The following is a 19,231-nucleotide window of genomic DNA, read 5'->3' as shown; positions in this document are numbered from 1 at the left end:
AGAAATAACAACGTGATAAAAATTTTATATCATAGTATAAATATGAGTTTAAATGGCTTTTAACTAGTAAATCGCAATAACCAACCTCTCTTCCGCCTTTTTTATCGAGCCGGCCTTAACTTCATTACTAAGCTCAAAAACAGCGGTTATAGCCGTCCTATTTTCTCTCTCATGACAACATGTTTACATGTTGATGTAAACAAAAGCCTTTGGGATGGCAACAACATTTATTGTGTTTCCTCGTGAAATTCCGGTGTAGTTGGCCAATTTTTAACCACGTGTTTTCCAGTTTCCAAATGATGACTCAATTTTCCTTTACAAACATCTTTCAAGCTTTAATGAGAGTGCATTCAAGTTGTTCAAAACGCCGTTATTCGAGACTGTTTTCACGTCCTAAAATCAAAATCAAACCTAAGACTGCGAGCACGGTTTTATTACGGAATTTACTCACCGAAGAACTGAAAAGTTTATCTTTGAATGATATAAGGGTCCAAAGATACATAAAATCACTTGAAAAAAGTTACGAAGAAGCTAACATGCTTATAAAATCTGGGAAGAGTCAAAATGAACATAAACAAATAATCAGTTCGCTTAAAACTTTGTTTATGCTAACCACAGAGCTTGAGAACTACAAACAAGACGAGCGAGAACTTCAAATACTCATAAAAGGTTTAAATCAAACAGTTTGTAAAAAGTCTTCTCTTTAATTTTAAATCCTACAAAATAAATCAGTAGATGGCTATAAACATGTAAAACATGTATTTGTTTGTAAGATACAAAGGGTGACTGATAAGTAAGATGAATCGCCCCTGCTTTTGAAAATGTGAACGGTCAGAAGCTCTGATGTATGATTGCGTTCTTTCCTATGTTACCTCACATTTGTGCTTATTTTTCAGAATTTCTCACAGTTGTTTGATGTAAGAGTTGTTAGTGCATTGCGTAATGGGACAAAGAATCAATGTGAAATTCTGTTTCAAATCAGGTAAAACTGTAACGAACATGAAGCTGTATCTTGCACGACAGTATTTCAGTGGTTCACACATTTTTGTGATGGTCATGAAAGTGTTGAAAATGTGCATCATTGCAGGAGACACATGATGAGTAGAACGGCAACACATATTGATAGAGTTTGGCAGTTATTGCTACAAGATTGCCATTTGCCCATTTAAATTAGGGTGGAAGAATTGACTCTTCTATGTAAAATTGTTTCAGCCATTATGACTGAGGATTTGAGTGAACATAGCTTTCGTACAACTTTAATAAAGTTCATATGATTGTTTCATAATTTATGTCTTTTTTTTCAGATTTGGAAAAAGCAGAAGACAAAGATCTCTTATTTGCGGCTCAGCAGGAAGAAAAGATTTGCAGGGAGAATGTAAAAGCTACAGAAGAAGCGGTATGATATTTGCAGATATGTGATTTTCAAGTAACATCTAACAAATCAACATCTTTCAATATACTGATTTTTTAAGTATTACTAAAATGCTTCCAAATCACTTTCAAGAAATTTTTCACCATTTTCCTTTATGGTTAATTTTACGTTAAATATAACCAACATACTTCGATGAGTGAGGCAATGTGGGAGTTATAGTTTTTGCTTGTAATCGCAATACAGTAAAACCTGTCTTCAACAGAATCGCAAGGGACCAAGATTTTTTTCTGTTGAACACACAGGTTTCCACTTAATAAAGGTTTAATTGACATAATGTGTTATAAAATTTTGTAACAATCTCATATGTAATTAGAGTAAAAGAAAAATAAATTAATCGAAGATAAAATAAATAATTTAAATATTGATAAAATAAATAATTAGCCTATAATTACTAACTACTGTGATTATACTATTTAGATTAGATTTTGACGGCACTATTGTACTATTTAAATTTTGATGGTATTTGTATAAAAGTCTGACCTACACTGTTTTTCTTTTAAAATAACATTTACGTTCTTTTTAACTTCCCCAAAAATTTTCAATTAGGGTGTCAATATCTGTCATATCAGGTTCGGTTTGTACATTATCGTATATGTGTATGTAATCCTCAGCATCAGGGCCGTAATTAATAATTTTGAGAGAGAAGAGAGAGAGCAACATGATTTTGCCACTCCTACCGCTGTAAAACTCGATTATTTTATAATGGTGTTTTTATCACAACCTAAAATTTCCCATCCCCTGAATTTTACTGCCAGGGCAGTTGTTTTTTGCTCTCTCTAATTAATTCTGGCCTTGCTCAGCCTTACGATCACAGAATGCCGACAGCTTCCATAAGTTTTGTAAATCTTGCATATCATTTGGAAATTCAACCCTTACATTCATTTCTCCTGTGGAAGAGCCTGCTTTCCCATAAAAAATTGTTACAATTTCAATGCTTTACTACATATAACTTATCAAAACCACAGTATCAAGTACCAAAACGAACTCGCATTTGCAAGCATATATTGTGTAAAATATTTCGGTGGAACACTTTAATATTTTGTATGATCCTTTGGTCTATTGGTTGCCAAACACTCACAGTGTTTGTGCGAAATTTTCCATTAAATGGTGCAATTTTTCTTTCTATTTCTGCTTTAGACAGTTTCTATTTAATCCAGGTTTTTTAATGTGTATTTTAGCATTGAAATCACAGGACCATGATTTTTATCCATTGAAAACAGGTTTTATTAAAGACAGGCTTCATTAAAGACAGGTTTCACTATACTTTTTTTGTTGTAGATACTTCATTACTTGTTACCCAGGGAAGCGATGGATGAAAAAGATATTGTGCTAGAACTCACTGCTGGTGTCGGTGGCCAAGAAGCAATGTTATTTACAAGAGATATCTTCGATATGTACATGAACTATGCATTATTCAAAGGGTGGCAGTCAGAGATTATGAAGTATGATGCAACAGAGATAGGTAATTGCAGTCCTCATGAAAAATATTTTCATTAAAAATTTTATTTCTCCAAACAAATTTCTATTCTTTTTTTCATTAGGTGGCCTCAGAACTGCGCACCTGAGTTTAAGCGGGAGCAATGTTTATCAGACAATGAAGTATGAGAGTGGTATACACAGGGTGCAGAGAATTCCAAAGACGGAAAGAAGTGGTAGAATACATACCAGTACTATGTCAGTAGCCGTTCTTCCGCAGCCAAAAGAGGTAGTAACCACGTTGGATTTGTATAGATTTAATATATATATATATATATATATATATATATATATATGTTGCAGTAAATGTGATAAATCTTATGGTTATGAATTACAACCAATGATTATATATACATAATCATGATATAAATCTGGTGGGTTATGCATAATCTAATTATTTCCCTCACTAATGTCATCAGCATCAGAGATGCTGGCAGCTGAGGCTATTTGAACACCTTGCCCTAATAAATTATGTGAGGAAACTGAACCTCTACAATAATTAATGAATATACAGTGCAAAGCATCCTACCCCCCCCCCCCATTTTTCCTGCGTATGAGCTTGGGTCCCCTATGTACACGAGGACTGGCAACTTTCAGCCTCCCAAATGTTTTATTCATGCCAGCACCTCTGATTGGCATGTACGTGTTGTTTGCATGGAGATTTTGATGTATATAATAGCTTCGATGTGTACTAGTGTATGATAGATGTATATAGTGAAAAAAAGTGGTTTAATAACCTTGATTGACAAAAAGTAATGAAATCTTCTGTTAACAGGGACAATCCCCCTCCCCCCAAAACAAAGCCAATCACAGGCCAATTTATTTACAAATACATAAAAATAATACTTCGCCAGTGAAATTGATATAAAACTAGTTGATTTTGGCCCTGTTGCTGCTGGGTCAATCTAGTCTCTGCATTAAGAAGAACAAAGAAAAAAATCTGTATATTTTTTTCCATTCTCCTCCTGTTCCTAAGGAGGGAGCATCATTGTCATTGCAAAAATGTATCTCAGCTTATGTTTTTTTTTCCCCGACTTGCTGTGTCGTTTTTGGAATTGAATTACTTGTGTAAGTCGATCACTGTAAGTGGTTGCAGTTCTGTTTGCATGTATAACACTATAATGGTGTTTGCCATCTACAACTTTTTTTAGATGCTCTATAGAAACCGTAATGTTCTCTCATATACATACATAAATCTCACTTATACACCCTCTCACTTGAGGGTTTCTCTTAGGTATAAGATGGTTTTCTGCTCTTCCGGTCAAGGATATATTTAAATAATGCTATATTCACTTGTACGCCTCTCTCAGTTATGACTCTTTTTTTTTTCCTTGTTCTCTTACACCGATGCATATGTAAGAGATTACTGCATAATCAGAATTGTAACAGTGTTGCAGAAATTTTCTTCCTAACCTTCCTAAATCATGTTTGTAACTATGCTTTGCTACGTAACTATTCTGTCATTTAAATGTAAGTAGTTATCCATGTGTAAAACTTATACTTCAGTGTATCTATTATTCCTTATTATTTGATTATTTTAACATTTATACTCAAATATTATTCTTTTATCAAATCTCAGTGTTGATCAGTATAAATATTCAATGGCATATTGAAATCTTTTCTTACAGATTGACATAACTTTGAACCCGAAAGACATAAAAACAGAACACAAGAGCTCGAGCGGTGCAGGTGGACAGAATGTGAACAAAACACTCACTTGTGTTCGTCTTACTCATCTTCCTACAGGTACAGACATAATTTTTACTAATTTGAAATGTCATTTTATCATTGCATAGAAAGATCTCGTATAAATAACAAAGGCGTGTCTCTAAATTATTTGTACTGTATTTTATTTGGTTAACACAGTTCAAATTATTTGGAGGCTGGTTTTTCATGTATTTAAGAACCCTCTGGATTGCTGACGTTTAAGTGTGGTTTTCCCTCAGATTCTAATAGCAACAGTTGAAAGTGTGTTTCTTTTCCAATTTACATAGGAGTTGTAGTTGAATGCCAAATGGAGCGCATGCAATATAGGAACCACGAGATAGCAATGAAATCTTTACGAGCGAAACTTTACCAGATAGAACTACAAAAGTCTGTTCAAGAAACTACTTTGAGTCGAAAACTCCAGGTGATAACTTTTTTCCTTGTATTGTTGCGTTCATTTGTTTTTATGATTAATCTCAGCTTTTGAAAGGGGCTTGATTGTATTTGTATATCATAAACTGCTCTAACAAGGCTTTGCTTAACTTTTTAAAGTCAAAGATAGGGAATATATGGGTAGGTTTTGGATTGGTGAAGGGTGAGAAAGGAAATGAAAGATCTTGCTGTGATCTATTTCGTTAATATAGATGGCAGCATCTAATAGACCTTATTCTGTGCTTTGTTTATAATGTCCAAGTGATTTAAGATTGCTGTCTGTTCTGCTTCTGTGTCTCACGCTCTCTCGAGCATTCGCAATCATGTAGCTAACGCGTTAACATCTATTTCTATTCGTGCTTCATCCTTTATCATGTGTATGTGTATTAAATGCAATAAGTCAAAGAGTTCACTTCGTCTTCTATCGTCTTCCACTCGGACGAATGTTTCAGCGAGTCTGAAACATAAAACTGGCGACGAACTATGGGATGTTTACCAAACTGATGCCTGATGAGAGCTGGTATGTTTATTTCGACATTGCTTTTCCTTATCACGCTCGAGTTTCGCGTGGCACTGGTATCTATTTATATTGATGTTTATAAAATTCTAACATGGCAACAATTGGGTCTATGCCTGAGTTCGATACCTCAAATTCGGGGTCTTGGGATTTATATATACAACAGCTGACTTTTTTCTTGGAAGCAAATGCGATAACGCTTCCTGAAAAGAAAAGGGCTGTTCTTTTGGCTGTGTGCGGAATAAAAACGCTAGGGATTTTGCGTTCCCTTGTGTCGCCTCAGCAGATTTCTGATGTGAGTTTCGATAACATACTCGAACTACTGAAGAATCATTTCTGCCCAAAACCCTCCGAAATTTATTGCAGATTTCAATTTCATAAGAGAGTACAGTTAAACAATGAGTCAGTAAATTCGTACGTTACCGAATTAAGAAAATTAGCTGAAAATTGTAATTTTGGTGCTACTCTTGCTGAACGATTGCGCGATCAGTTGGTATGTGGATTACGAGATGAAGGAACTCAACGGAAGTTACTGGCAGAGCCAAAATTGAATTTTGACGATGCTGTTGCCAAGTGCCTTGCAGCTGAAACTGCGTTTTCACAATCAAAACAAATTCATTCTCAAAATTCTCAAGTTTCTAATTCAGGAACTTCTGATTTCGTTGAACAAGTGAAGTGTAAAAAGAAATTTAATTCGAAACAAAAAAATGTTTCAAAGGATGATTTTTCTAATAACAGTTATGTATGTTTTGGTTGTGGTGGACGACATGACCGTTCTGATTGTCGTTTCAAATCAGCGACTTGCAGGCACTGTGGCAAGAAAGGGCATGTACAAACTGTATGCCGGGCCAAGAGTAATCAGAAAAATAAAGCATACACACATAATACACATGAAATTAAAACCGAAAATGAATATTCGAATTCTGTAGTTAACTTTTCTGGTTTCAAACAAGGTATCGAGGTTTTATTGAACAACCATGCATTAAAAATGGAGATTGATTCTGGATCTTATTATTCTATAATTTCTAAAGAAACTTTTGAAACTTTGTTTGGTTGCTGCAAACCTAAGATTAGAAACACTTTTGTGAAGTTGCGGGATTTTCAAGGAAATTTAATTTCACTTCTAGGTTCATGCATAGTAGAAGTACAATTTGGGAACAAGAACGTCAGATTACAATTGCTAATTTCAAAATGTAAATGCACAAATATTTTGGGTTTCTCATGGTTTGAGCCTCTGGGTATTTCATTGAATGGAGTCAAAAAGATTGAATCTAATCCTGTGGATTTTGTAATTCAAAAATATAGCGAGGTTTTTGATGCTGGATTGGGTACATTTGCGGGACCTGTCGTGTCTTTACCTCTTGATCCTCAATTTCCTCCCATTCGACTCAAGGCTAGGAATGTTCCACTTGCAATGAAACCAAAAATCGAGATTGCTTTGAAAAAACTTCAGGATGAAGGAGTTATTGAACCTATTTCGAACCCAAAGTGGTCAACTCCTGTTGTTCCCGTTATTAAACCTTCAGGTGACGTTAGATTATGTGGGGATTATAAGGTAACTTTGAATAAGGCCATGAATGCTCACCCCTATCCAATTCCAGCTGTTAATCAGTTACTGTCAAACCTGAAGGGTGGAGGATATTACGCTAAAATAGATTTAGCTCAGGCTTATTTACAGCTTCGTGTAGACGAAACTTCAGCCGAGGCCCAGACAATTGTAACTCACAAGGGTGCTTTCAAGGTTAACAAATTGCAATATGGTGTTAATGTTGCTCCTGGAATTTTCCAAAATATGATCGAAAATTTGTTTTCAAATTTGGAAGGAGTAGTTCCATATTTTGATGGCGTTTTGATCAGGGCTAATTCTCTAGATCAATTAGCATCAAGATTAGAATGCGTGCTAGACAAACTTAAAAATGTCGGATTACGTGCTAAAAGAGAAAAATGTCTTTTTGGAGTCACTGAAATTGAATTTTTAGGGTACCGTATCGATGCTGCGGGTATTCACCCTTCCAATTCGAAAATTGAAGCAATACGTTCGACTCCCATTCCAAAAAACAAACAGCAATTGCAGGCATTTTTAGGACTGATAAATTTCTATAACAGTTTTCTTAAGGATAAGGCTACAGTTGCGGAAGTGTTGCATAGATTACTGGATCAAAATGCACCATTCAAATGGTCAAAGATCCACGATGATGCTTTCAATTCTCTGAAGGAATTGTTAAGTTCGGATTGTGTGTTAGTTCCTTTCGATGAAAAGCTTCCCATTGTGTTGGCATGCGATGCTTCACCTTTTGGAGTTGGTGCGGTTTTGAGTCACGTACTTCCTGATGGTTCAGAAGCACCAATAGCTTATGCCTCGAGAACTTTAACTACTACAGAACGAAACTATGCTCAAATCGATAAGGAAGCTTTGGGTATAGTATTTGGAGTAAAAAAGTTTCATCATTTTCTGTATGGTCACTCATTCACTATAGTTACTGACCACCAACCTCTCTTGGGAATTTTCAATAAAAATAAGCCCACGAAAGAGATTTTATCTCCGCGAATGCTAAGGTGGAGTTTGCTTCTAAATGCATATGATTTTTTGTTAATTCATAAGCCGGGAAAGAAAATTGGTAATGCGGATGCCCTAAGCAGATTACCGAATGCAAAAACTCCCGAATCCATGGTCACTTCTCCATTAGAAGTGCTATTCATAGAAGAATTAGAAAATCCACCACTTCATGCTGTGGATATCTCAAAAATGACTATTAGAGATCCAATACTTTCTAGAGTGTTGAACTGGGTACTAAAAGGTTGGCCTGTTGAGATTAAAAATTCACAGTTTCGAACTTATTTCATAAAAAGGAATGAACTATCAGTGCATAAAAATTGCTTATTATGGGGAAATAGAGTAATTATTCCAGTGCCAGGTCGATCTCGAGTTTTAAGTGAATTGCATGTCGCGCATCCAGGCGTTGAACGCATGAAAGCTCTTGCAAGATCGTTCGTATGGTGGCAAGGCATGGATGCTGATATTGAAAACTACGTAAGAAGATGTACGAACTGTCAACGTACAAGGCATGCACCTCCCAAAGTTCCAATCCATCCGTGGGAAATAACGACAAAGCCTTGGTCCCGAGTTCACATAGATTTCGCTGGACCATTTCAAGGACAAAACTTCTTGATTCTGATTGACTCTTACTCCAAGTGGACTGAAGTACGACGAATGACATCAACTACTGCCACCGAAACCATCGATGTGCTGCGCGAGATTTTCGCTACTCATGGTTTGCCGGATGTTGTAGTTTCCGATAATGGACCTCAGTTCACATCTAACGATTTTCGCCGTTTCCTAGAAAGTAATGGTATTCGTCAAGCACTGATTGCTCCTTACAGACCATGTGCAAATGGTCAAGCAGAGAGAACTGTCCAGTCGGTGAAGGACTCTCTAAAACGCATCGTTTCAGGTTCCTGGAGAAAGCGTCTTTCCAATTTCCTACTTCATCAACACATCACGCCATCTTCAGTAACAGGGGTCAGTCCAGCTGAGCTGCTGATGGGAAGGAGGCTGACTACTGTCTTGGACCGTCTTCATCCAGACTTGGTGGGTGATGGAAGGTGGAAACAAGATGCAGCTACAGAGCAAAAGCAACGAAAAGTGAGACGATTCGATGCCAAAGATGCTGTCTACATCAGAAGTTATAGCCAGGGTGCATCCTGGATTCTGGCTACTGTTGTGAAACCAACCGGACCAGTGTCATACAAAGCCATCACCAATACCGGAGATGTTGTCCGACGTCACGCTGACCAAATGATGAACCGTTATCCTACAGATCCTACAAGTTCAGAGATTTCCGGATCGAGTCCAATTCCCGCAGATGTGTCAACAGAGACTAGTGCAGAACCTTCAAGTTCAACGTTTGCAAGCGAGCAGATACCAAACGATAACGGAACTGTGGCAACAAAGACTCCGAGACCGAAACGAACAATCATTTGCCCAAAACGACTGGGAATCGACGACTTTCCTAACTAAGAAGGGAGGGGTGCTGTGATCTATTTCGTTAATATAGATGGCAGCATCTAATAGACCTTATTCTGTGCTTTGTTTATAATGTCCAAGTGATTTAAGATTGCTGTCTGTTCTGCTTCTGTGTCTCACGCTCTCTCGAGCATTCGCAATCATGTAGCTAACGCGTTAACATCTATTTCTATTCGTGCTTCATCCTTTATCATGTGTATGTGTATTAAATGCAATAAGTCAAAGAGTTCACTTCGTCTTCTATCGTCTTCCACTCGGACGAATGTTTCAGCGAGTCTGAAACATAAAAGATCTTGTCAGAGGTGGAAACAAGTCTAAGTTGTATAAAAAGGTGAGGAGAAAAAACAGTAGTCAGAACTTGGATGAGTCTACTTTGAAGGGAAAAGAAAGACCAGCTGTAAAAAAGTTAAACTGTGCAAATAGATGGAAATACACTTTCCTGTACACTAAAAAAAAATTCCTGTATCGCAAATCAGCAAGCTACTACGTTTATTATCTATTTGCCATGGTAAGATTTATAAATAAATATTTGATAGACCTTATTACATTCAGAGATGATCAGTGTAATAAGCTAGCAGTCTCTGGTATTTAAGAAATCTGGGTTTAATTTCTTGCCAGGGCATAGAGCTGCTCAAGCGGTCATTTTGAATTGGCTTTAAATTATACAGCTTGATTCGAATAGTCCTTGAGTATATAAAATAAGCATCAAAAGTGATTAACATGATCAAAACACACTAACAGTTAATGAACACTTTCAGATGCATTGATGAGATATCTCACCTCATTAAAAACCACTTATTTTAGTTCTGACGAGCCCAGGGATTCTGTTGAGTTTTTATTTGTCAATGGAGTACACTTCCCTACACCCCGTAAGGGTATAGGGAAGTTAGTTTCCACCTGCTGAAAATCAGAAGAAAGCCTTCATCAGAAAAATGTATTGCATTTTAAAAAGGGGTTTGGTGATTTCTGCTGTGCTGCTTTAAAAAAAAAACTATACTATGTAAAAAAAATCAATGACAGAATACAGGTCATTCCCACGGTACTTAGGGTGTTTTAAAAAGTTTGGGAATGATCAATATTTATGCTGTTCAAAGGGATCCTTGTTTCACTGTGTTACAACCTGCCCGGGAATGACGGTATACCACTTTGAACATAAGACGGAAACTATGATGATTTGGTAGAAAAAGGAAACTTTTGAGAGTGTTGAACAACCTACAGCTCAAGACACTAATTAGCTTCCTTAAGAAGAAACTGCACCTGCAATAAAAGATCAGTGCCACGGGTGCAGCAGAGATGTTCAGACAATGAGAACTATGAACTGTTGCATGATAGTATCATGCTCATTCAGACATATACAATTTGATCAGACACTGTCTGTGTTCAAGAGCGATGGATACAGAGGAAGATAGTGAGGACAGCGGATGGAGGATGATTCCCTGAATAACGACTGGCAATGACCGATTGATGATGTGCAAACATGATGTTCATGAGATCAATTGATAGTGTGACGATCAATTTATAGAGATTTTTAAAATGGCAATTGGACTGACTTTCGTTTATGATTTATAATTTATACTTTTACAAGTATGCACTGCTGTATATGTGACTATGTTTTGTTGAAGTTTTTGTTATTATTTAATAAGTTGCTGGACACACCCATCCTTTAGTAATGCTTCGGGTATGCCCTGTCGTTCAATATTCAATGTGCCACTTAAAGGGTTAATTCCTGATTATATTTCCTAATTTTTCTCCACAATTTACTTTTTTTAAATATCTGTGTTTGATTTTTACTTTGAGTAATACATTCAGTGTCGTTTGATTATAAATATTAATCCTTCATTTAAATTTTGTTTTTCCTCATCCAGGTAGGAACAGCTGCTCGATCAGACAAAATTCGAACGTATAATTTCCCACAAGATAGGATCACTGATCACCGTAACCAGAAAAGCTTCCATGGAATACTTGGGATCTTGGAAGGAGCAGAAAAGTTTGATAGGTTGTTGGACAGTTTGAAAAATTGGTCGTCTAGTCATCTGTTATTCGATATTCTTAAGAAGTACGAAAATTAAAACTGTTTTTTCATCAGCTTACGTGTTAATTCTGCTGATTTAAAATCTAGTATCATTTCCAGGCTAATTCAGTATTCAAAAAGAATTCATTCTGCTCAGGCTCTTAGAAGGCTGAGAAAAACAAAAAAGAAAATGTATATTTTTAAGTGCAATATTCACTGGGGTTTTTGAATTCAACTGTCTCTACAAATATTAGCTAAAAACCATGGAAGTTTTTTCTGTTGGGCTCAAAAAAGACAGGGCAACAACTTTCTAATTGGAAGTTTGGGGGGGGGGGGGGGATATGCATAAAAATTTCCAAAGATGATGTCAAAGCTGGCTGATGCAAAGAAAAATTTAGGAGAGATAGAAAATTTATCTGCCCTTGCAGGGTTTGATTCCCTGCTGGGGTAGATGAATTTTCTCTCTTTCCTAAATATATCTTTGCACCAGCCAGCTGTTAAAAACCTTTGTATGGATAGCGGAGAGTGACATCATCCTCAAATAAGTCACCATCTGGTGGCAGTGTCAGCAGTTGTGAGCTTTGGCTTGAATTAGGTCTGAAGGTCCATGTACAGTCCCTTTCAGTGCACACGAGCTCCAATTAAAGATTGAAATATTATTTGCCTTTGTAGTCTAGTGGTCTAGAGCAGTAGTTCTCAACCGGGGGCCATATGGCCTCAGGGGGAGGGGGGCCCTAGGATATTCCAGGAGGGCCACGGATGAAAATCTGGCGAAAGGGGAGCCACGGCTACTGATATGGAGGCCACGAAGAAGTTTGTGGAATTTAAATTTTTTTAGTCACTCTGACTAAAAAAAATTTAATTTCAAACAAAAAATGCATAGAATATATTTTTCGCAATTTTTCTGCTATTCAAGTAACATTAACATGAGGAAGGAAATAAAAAAAGCGTTGCATGTAATCTCGGTGGGTTTACGCCTTGGGGGTGACAGTAGGCCCTGACACAAACTATAGAAGAGGTTTAAAGCAAAATGGAGTAACTGTAAAGACAAAGTGTTGTGTGTGTTCGAAGACTTTTCATTCAAAGAGGGCTGCCATAAAGAAAGCTGACAAAGCTTTGTTGACCATTCATTGACATTCTTTTGAGTGCTGGTAGTAAATGCAATCCAAGAAGTAGATGGGTGAAAAATGAAAGCTTGTGTGTAAAAAAACCCCATCGTTTTCATGCAATTGTAGACGGATAGCCATCTAGTTTAGCTCAAAGCTATCTTCAACCGGCACTGAGTGGTCTGATCATTGATAATTTTTGTTGCACCACGGTCATTTTCTGCACACGAGGGCTAATTAAACCCCGGGACCTACAATTTATTGCCGATTCCGAACGGCAGGCTTGTTTCTTATACTCATCGAGAGGTTGGTGCGCTAACCCCCTCGATGGGAGACTCCCTGCAGTAGCAATTTTCCGCTGCAGTCAAGTCGCCATTTTTTGTTGTGCTGATTTGGTTTGCTGATTGGTTTCTATATGCAATCCAAGTAGATAATGTATTGGGACTTAGTAGGACTAAGATTGACATCACATCTTTAAAGTTTTTTTAATCTATACTGTAATGCTTCCTATTAACTGCCCTACTACCTAAGCCTGCTGCTGGCCTGCAACATCCCAAATAATTTCAATACAATTTTCCTATCCTGCAAGAACAATGTTGTGGGCATTAGAAAAAAAAAATTCTAAAATGGCGTATGACCACATTTAAAACAATTTAAATCCGTTTATTTGAGACTCACTGTGTCTGTTGATTTCTCAGAAAAGTGCAATAAATTCTCACGCAAGTCTTCATTTTGAAATGTCCATAACCCGCTCAATGCGTATCTTTGTATCTGTCAACCTAAAATTTGTGGTTTTTTAGTGATGATGATAATACGCATGCAAAACCGATTCAGCGACGCATTTTTCACAATCTGCAAAAACCTCGTGGATTTGATAGTTGGAAATGATGTCTAAATGCCAAAGATTTGGAGTTCGAGTCAAAATGAAAATGCCAAATAATTGAAATTGTGCTTCGTATAAATGAAATATTTTAATATTGAAAGAGCTATATATAGAGGTTAATCGTAACCGTAGTCAAACGTCTCATAAATGTGAAATTTTGTCATGAAACAGAGTGAGGCCCGAATCCCCTTGCGCACAAGTGAAATTTCAAGGCATTTACGCACAACCGCGAGCCCCCTTCGCCATTTTTCTTTTTTTCTCCCCACCCTTTCTTTCTTTTGTTTCCTTCTTAAATTAATAAAAGTAAAATGACATAATCATTATAAAAAGGACTGCTCTCACATCAAAAATTGAAATTGCAAAAATATCAGATTTTTTTGGTGGGAATACAGTCAAACCCCATTATAATGAACTCCAAGAGACCGGAGTAATAAAGAAATTTCGTTAAATTTCAGATTTTTATATTGTTCCTATGTAAACTTATCCGGGGGATTAGAAAAGTTTTCGTTAAAACGATATTTTTTCCGTTATAACGGTATTCGTTAAAACGGGAGTCAACTGTATTTTTTTACGTGTATATGCAGACTGCATGGGTAACAGGGCGTATGACACTACTTGCGAGCCGTTAGTCTTAAAGACATACCCAACTAGAAAAAGTATCCAAATCACGTGCCCAACTCAGATATGTCATTCATGTTGTAAGGGGTTTTATAGTTATAAAATAAAATAAAAAATTTTTTTATACCATCCCCGTGTGCCAAAGAACCCAATTAAGAAGTTGTTGCTCTGTCTTTTCCGATGGCAACTAAAATAATTTCACGTTTCTAAGTGCAATATTCACCGAGATATGCGAATTCGAAAAATTGAGGAAATTTGAGAAAAAAAACAGCATTAAATGCGGGTAGAATGGTTTCCTCGCATTTAATGATTTTTTTTTTCCAACTTGCTTCGAATATCTCAGTCAACATTGCACTTAGAAACGATGAATGTTTTCGTTGGAGACCGGGAAACAACTCTCCAATTGGGTTTTGGGGCACAGGGTGTCCACATAAAAAGTTAATAATTTTTAGTCCACATAAAAGTTAATATTTTAATAACTATGTAACCCCTGGCAACATGAATCAAATATCTGAGTACTACACATTATTCGGGTACTTTCTCCAACTGGAAGTACGCCTCTAGGACCAATGGTTCGCCATTAAAATGCCATATGCCCCGTTACCTATGCGCCCTGTATATTAAATATAGTACAGACTATTATGTGAAATATTGTGTTGTGTTTAAGATAACTCGCACGTTGCTTCGTTCTCCTGCGAGAGAGCGGCCTCATTATGAACCAAAAAGCCACTTGAAGGTAGCTTGTCATGCAATGAAATATCAGATTTTCACCGTATCGAAAAATTGAAGTCAACAAATTGATAATTTTCTTATTTGAAAATCTGATTAGGGGTCATTCAAGTATTACATCAGCATCGAGGGGAGGGCGGGGGTTTCGGATTTGCTGACTTTTCCATTATAGATTTTCCATTATATTAATGAATCATTATTATGTTCGCACGAACAGTTTTGTCACTGCGTTACGCAATGACAACATCCGTATATATCGGGTGACTCGAACTGTTACGCCGTCCGCCAATAGCAGTTTTTTTTTTTTGCCTTGTAGCATTTGCCGCAAATTCACAATGGCACTAACAATTTTAAACGGGAATTAAAATTAATTTAATACTCTAGAATACTTCAAGAAATTCATTTTTAAAAATATTGTTGGTGCTGCTACCTACTTTCAAAATCAGAAGTGCCTTATGTGGTGATGACGAGAAGCTCAGATATAAAAAACTAAATTCTTCATTCAGCTACGCTCCTTATAAACAAAGGTTATAAACTGACCTGAAAGATCGAAATTCCGGTTCAGTAATAAGACAAAAGGAGACATCGAAAACATAGGACCTCCACACAAGCAGACGACAGGTAAGATCGTAAAAAGTGAATTTTTCCACACTGCACTTTATAGTAATGTGCTGCCATCTAATGTCAAATTTAAAATTGACTCATGTGGTAATGATGAAGTTCAAAGTGAAAAAAACTATATTCTTTATCCCGCTCAGTTCCTTATAAACAAAGCTCGTGAACTGAACTGGAAATTTAAACTATAAGCTCGGTTATTTTATTTGAGCATAAGGAGACGTCCAAAACTAAGAGCCTTTTAATGAGCAGACGACAGAGAAGAAGTCGGTTCCCTACAAGCTAAGCTCACAAACAGAACTGGAAGTTTGAACTGCCAGTTCAGTTAATTTTTCAGGACAAGGAGACGCCCAAAACAAGTAACCTGGAGAGAAGCAGACGACAGAGAGCTTATATTACTGGGGGGAGCAGCATCCAGCCGCCGCGACGGCAGCGACATCAAATGCAAGGGAATCACGTGTAAACAAAGTTCCCGCCTGGCGATTTGCCCATAGAAATGTACAGTTCGGCCTCTAAATATTGGGTTTTAAAGATTAAAAAAAGGATAGAGAGCTCATCTAAAGGTGAAAAAAGATTAAATTATTTATTTCATTAATACCGGAATAATTTATTTCATTAATACCGGAATAATTTATTTCATTAATACCGGAATAATTTATTTCATTAATACCGGAATAATTTATTTCATTAATACCGGAATAATTTCTTTCATAATTTCTTGAATTTTCCTTCATTATTTTTTGAATATTCTTTCATTAATTCTGGAATTTTATTTCCTTTATTAATTATTATTTCTTTCATTACTTCTGAAATAATTGCTTTCATCAATTCTGGATTTGTTTCTTTCATTAATGCTGAAATTATTTCTTTTATTAATGCTGGAATTATTTCTTTCATTGATTCTGAAATTATATCTCATGAATTCTGGAATTGTCTCTTTCATTAATTTTGGAATTATTTCTTTTTCATTAATTTTGGAATTATTTCTTTTTCACTAATTTTGGAATTATCTCTTTCCTTCATTCTGGAATTATCTTTCATTAATTTTATTATTATCGCTTTCATTAATTTTATTATTATCGCTTTCATTAATTCTTTCACTAATTTTGGAATTATCACTTTTATCGATGCTGTAATTATCTCTTACATTAATTCTAGAATATTTTCTTCCATTAATTCTAGAATATTTTCTTACTTTAATTCTAGAATATTTTCTTACATTAATTCTAGAATATTTTCTTACATTAATTCTAGAATATTTTCTTACATTAATTCTAGAATATTTTCTTACATTAATTCTAGAATATTTTCTTACATTAATTCTAGAATATTTTCTTACATTAATTCTAGAATATTTTCTTACATTAATTCTAGAATATTTTCTTCCATTAATGCTGAAATTGTCTTTATTTAATGCTGAAATTATAACTTTCATTAATTTTGGAATTATCTCGTCCAAGCTGAAATTATTTTTTCATTTATTGTTTTAAACTACTATTTATGATATAAGAAAATAACAGTGTGGGGGGGGGGCGTCGTGTTTGTTTTCACCGTGTTACGTGATGTTCCGACGATGTTCCGTGTCACGTGATGTTCTTGGGAGACGCAGTTCTCAGCACTGCCAAGGCGGAGACCGCTGACGTCCTACTCTCTGCAGAGGCTTGATTTATATACTGTTGGTGCTGCCATTTAATCTCGAAATTTCACGCAACTCATGAGATTATGAAAGAGAGATAGAGAGTTCTCTTTGTTATTTTTTGGCATAAAATTTTTTTATTAGACGAAAATTTCGGTAACAAAATCCGTGCATTTGCAACAATCGATTTTATGTAGAAAAAATAATTATTTCTTTCCACAAAAACATTCGGACAATATGGATGATCGAACAAATAAGTGAAAATACGGATTATGTGGTCTTAGATAGGATTACCAGATTCACAACTGAAAAAGAAGGAGTGCCTCAGAAAAACGAGACGTAGGTGAATTTTTCGAGAATTTTCCATGTACGGCCTCCAAAAAATCCCTTGCTCGGGGGGGGGGGGGGGGAGCTATGATGCTATTACGACGATCCTGCCTGTCAGCCCTACTCTTGTGGAAGTCATGGAATTCCAGTAATTGATTCCTTTACTTCTATTAATTTTCATTAATTAAACACAAACATCAATAAAAAATTCGAAAAATGATCAAAGTTATCGAATTGCAACGTATATTTGATAAAGAGATGATGAAGCGCTTTAAAAGTATGACAAAACTTTATGTCTGTTCAATATGATTCGAGCCACGATGAAGTGTCAGCAGGTGGACCACGTGCTAATTATTATTAATAATTTATGAATTTTGTGAATTTAATTTAAATGTCATTCCCTCTCAATGGATCGTGTTTGATTACGATCCAGATCATCAACGCGTTCCTGAAATAATGAAAAAAAAATTAGTGTGATAGAATTAGTTCTTTTCGTGAAAACAAAATTTCCCCTTCAAGATTTATGTTCGTAACTCGAAAAGTTTGTAAGTCGGGGAGCAACTACATAAAATGTTTTTAGAGGGAGCCGCAAAAATTTTTTTCTGCATTGGGCCGCGAAATTCTCCTGATCCCGGACCTGTTTCCGATTTTGAATTTAAATATCTCAGGGAATAATGCAGTTAAAAACATGTGATTTGTTTGTTGGACTCAGAAGAGAAAGAGCAACAACTGTCTGATTAGAAATTAGAGGGGGGGGGGGGGATCGTACAAAAATTTACATTTTTTATTTTGCTTACACTGTATTTTCATCCTCAAAACTCGTACAGGGTGATTTCTGGTCACATTTTGAGAATTTTTAAAATTATAACCATACCACTACGACGAACGGTTGATGAGATAAAGGCTGTACCAACACTTCAAGGAGAAACCATTGAATCTTAAAATGGCCATAATATTACCAATAGGCAGGGCCGCAACTAGTGAGGGGGGGGGGGAGCAGGCGAGTCTGGTGGCCTAGGCGCATTACAAAAGGGGGCGCAAATTCAACCATTCACCCTATCCTTCAGCATTACGGGGGGGGGGGTGCCTAAATGAGTAGTTGCCCCGGCTAACCAAGTATCCAGTTGTGGCCCTTGCCAGTCGGTATCTTATTTCTGACGATTCACCGTTGTATATATATTGGGTATTTTTTTCTTTTTAGATACATTGTCAAGTTTGTAATTTACACCTGGTAGCATTTCTTTTACTTCTATGGATCAAACTACACAGTTGATCCACTAATGACACATAAAAATCACGTCCTTATTCTGTAGAACTTGGTTTACTGCGTGGGCCCACCTGAGCACTTCTGGCAACCAAGTGACAATTAGATCTGGTTCCGATTTTTAAGAGTAAATATGCAAATAGGTAGGTAGGAATTTTTAGCAAGGTAGTAGTGCCTCTTTCAGAAAAGTCGCTTTGTATGTGGGCGTATGATGATGTTAAGACAGCCCTGGGCGTACTTTATGAAAATTCGAAAAGCTGATCGAAAAACTAGGCAATAATGTGAAGTCTAGTTTGCAATATTATTAGATTCTCATCTTTCGTGCCATTCTTGTGATAATAACCTCCAACTATACAATCAAGTGTTCTTACAATTTTAGGATCTTCTATCGGATGATGGATGTTGAAAAAAAATCGTGCATTAAAAAGAAAATGCCATATGATATATTTTTGGT

At 36.2% G+C, this 19,231-nt stretch overlaps 1 protein-coding gene across 1 annotated transcript; it reads left to right on the top strand.

Annotated features, from left to right (window-relative positions):
• The first annotated feature begins 167 nt into the window (after nucleotides 1-167).
• On the top strand, nucleotides 168-11,678 carry LOC149079686 (peptide chain release factor 1-like, mitochondrial). Its single transcript, XM_089240296.1, has 7 exons — nucleotides 168-669; nucleotides 1,305-1,396; nucleotides 2,711-2,894; nucleotides 2,974-3,137; nucleotides 4,537-4,654; nucleotides 4,903-5,039; nucleotides 11,454-11,678. Exons 1-7 carry the CDS (start codon nucleotides 297-299, stop codon nucleotides 11,655-11,657), a joined length of 1,272 nt encoding a protein of 423 aa, XP_089096422.1. The 5' UTR covers nucleotides 168-296; the 3' UTR covers nucleotides 11,658-11,678.
• Nucleotides 11,679-19,231: the final 7,553 nt, after the last annotated feature.

The sequence above is a fragment of the Pholcus phalangioides genome, unplaced genomic scaffold (genome assembly GCF_987345545.1).
Source record: "Pholcus phalangioides strain wild (caught in Gottingen) unplaced genomic scaffold, Ppha-v1.0 ptg000012l_1, whole genome shotgun sequence".
Classification (NCBI taxonomy): Eukaryota; Metazoa; Arthropoda; class Arachnida; order Araneae; family Pholcidae; genus Pholcus; species Pholcus phalangioides.
Note: the sequence above shows the minus strand (reverse complement) of the source record. Positions and strands in the feature narration are given on the sequence as shown.

Bases quoted from the DNA above. Each gene is read 5' to 3' on its own strand.
- LOC149079686 (XM_089240296.1), top strand. From the start codon at position 297: ATGATGACTCAATTTTCCTTTACAAACATCTTTCAAGCTTTAATGAGA. The intron at 1,397-2,710 runs GTATGATATTTG...TTTTTGTTGTAG, and splicing joins TAAAAGCTACAGAAGAAGCG to ATACTTCATTACTTGTTACC. The intron at 3,138-4,536 runs GTAGTAACCACG...CTTTTCTTACAG, and splicing joins TTCTTCCGCAGCCAAAAGAG to ATTGACATAACTTTGAACCC.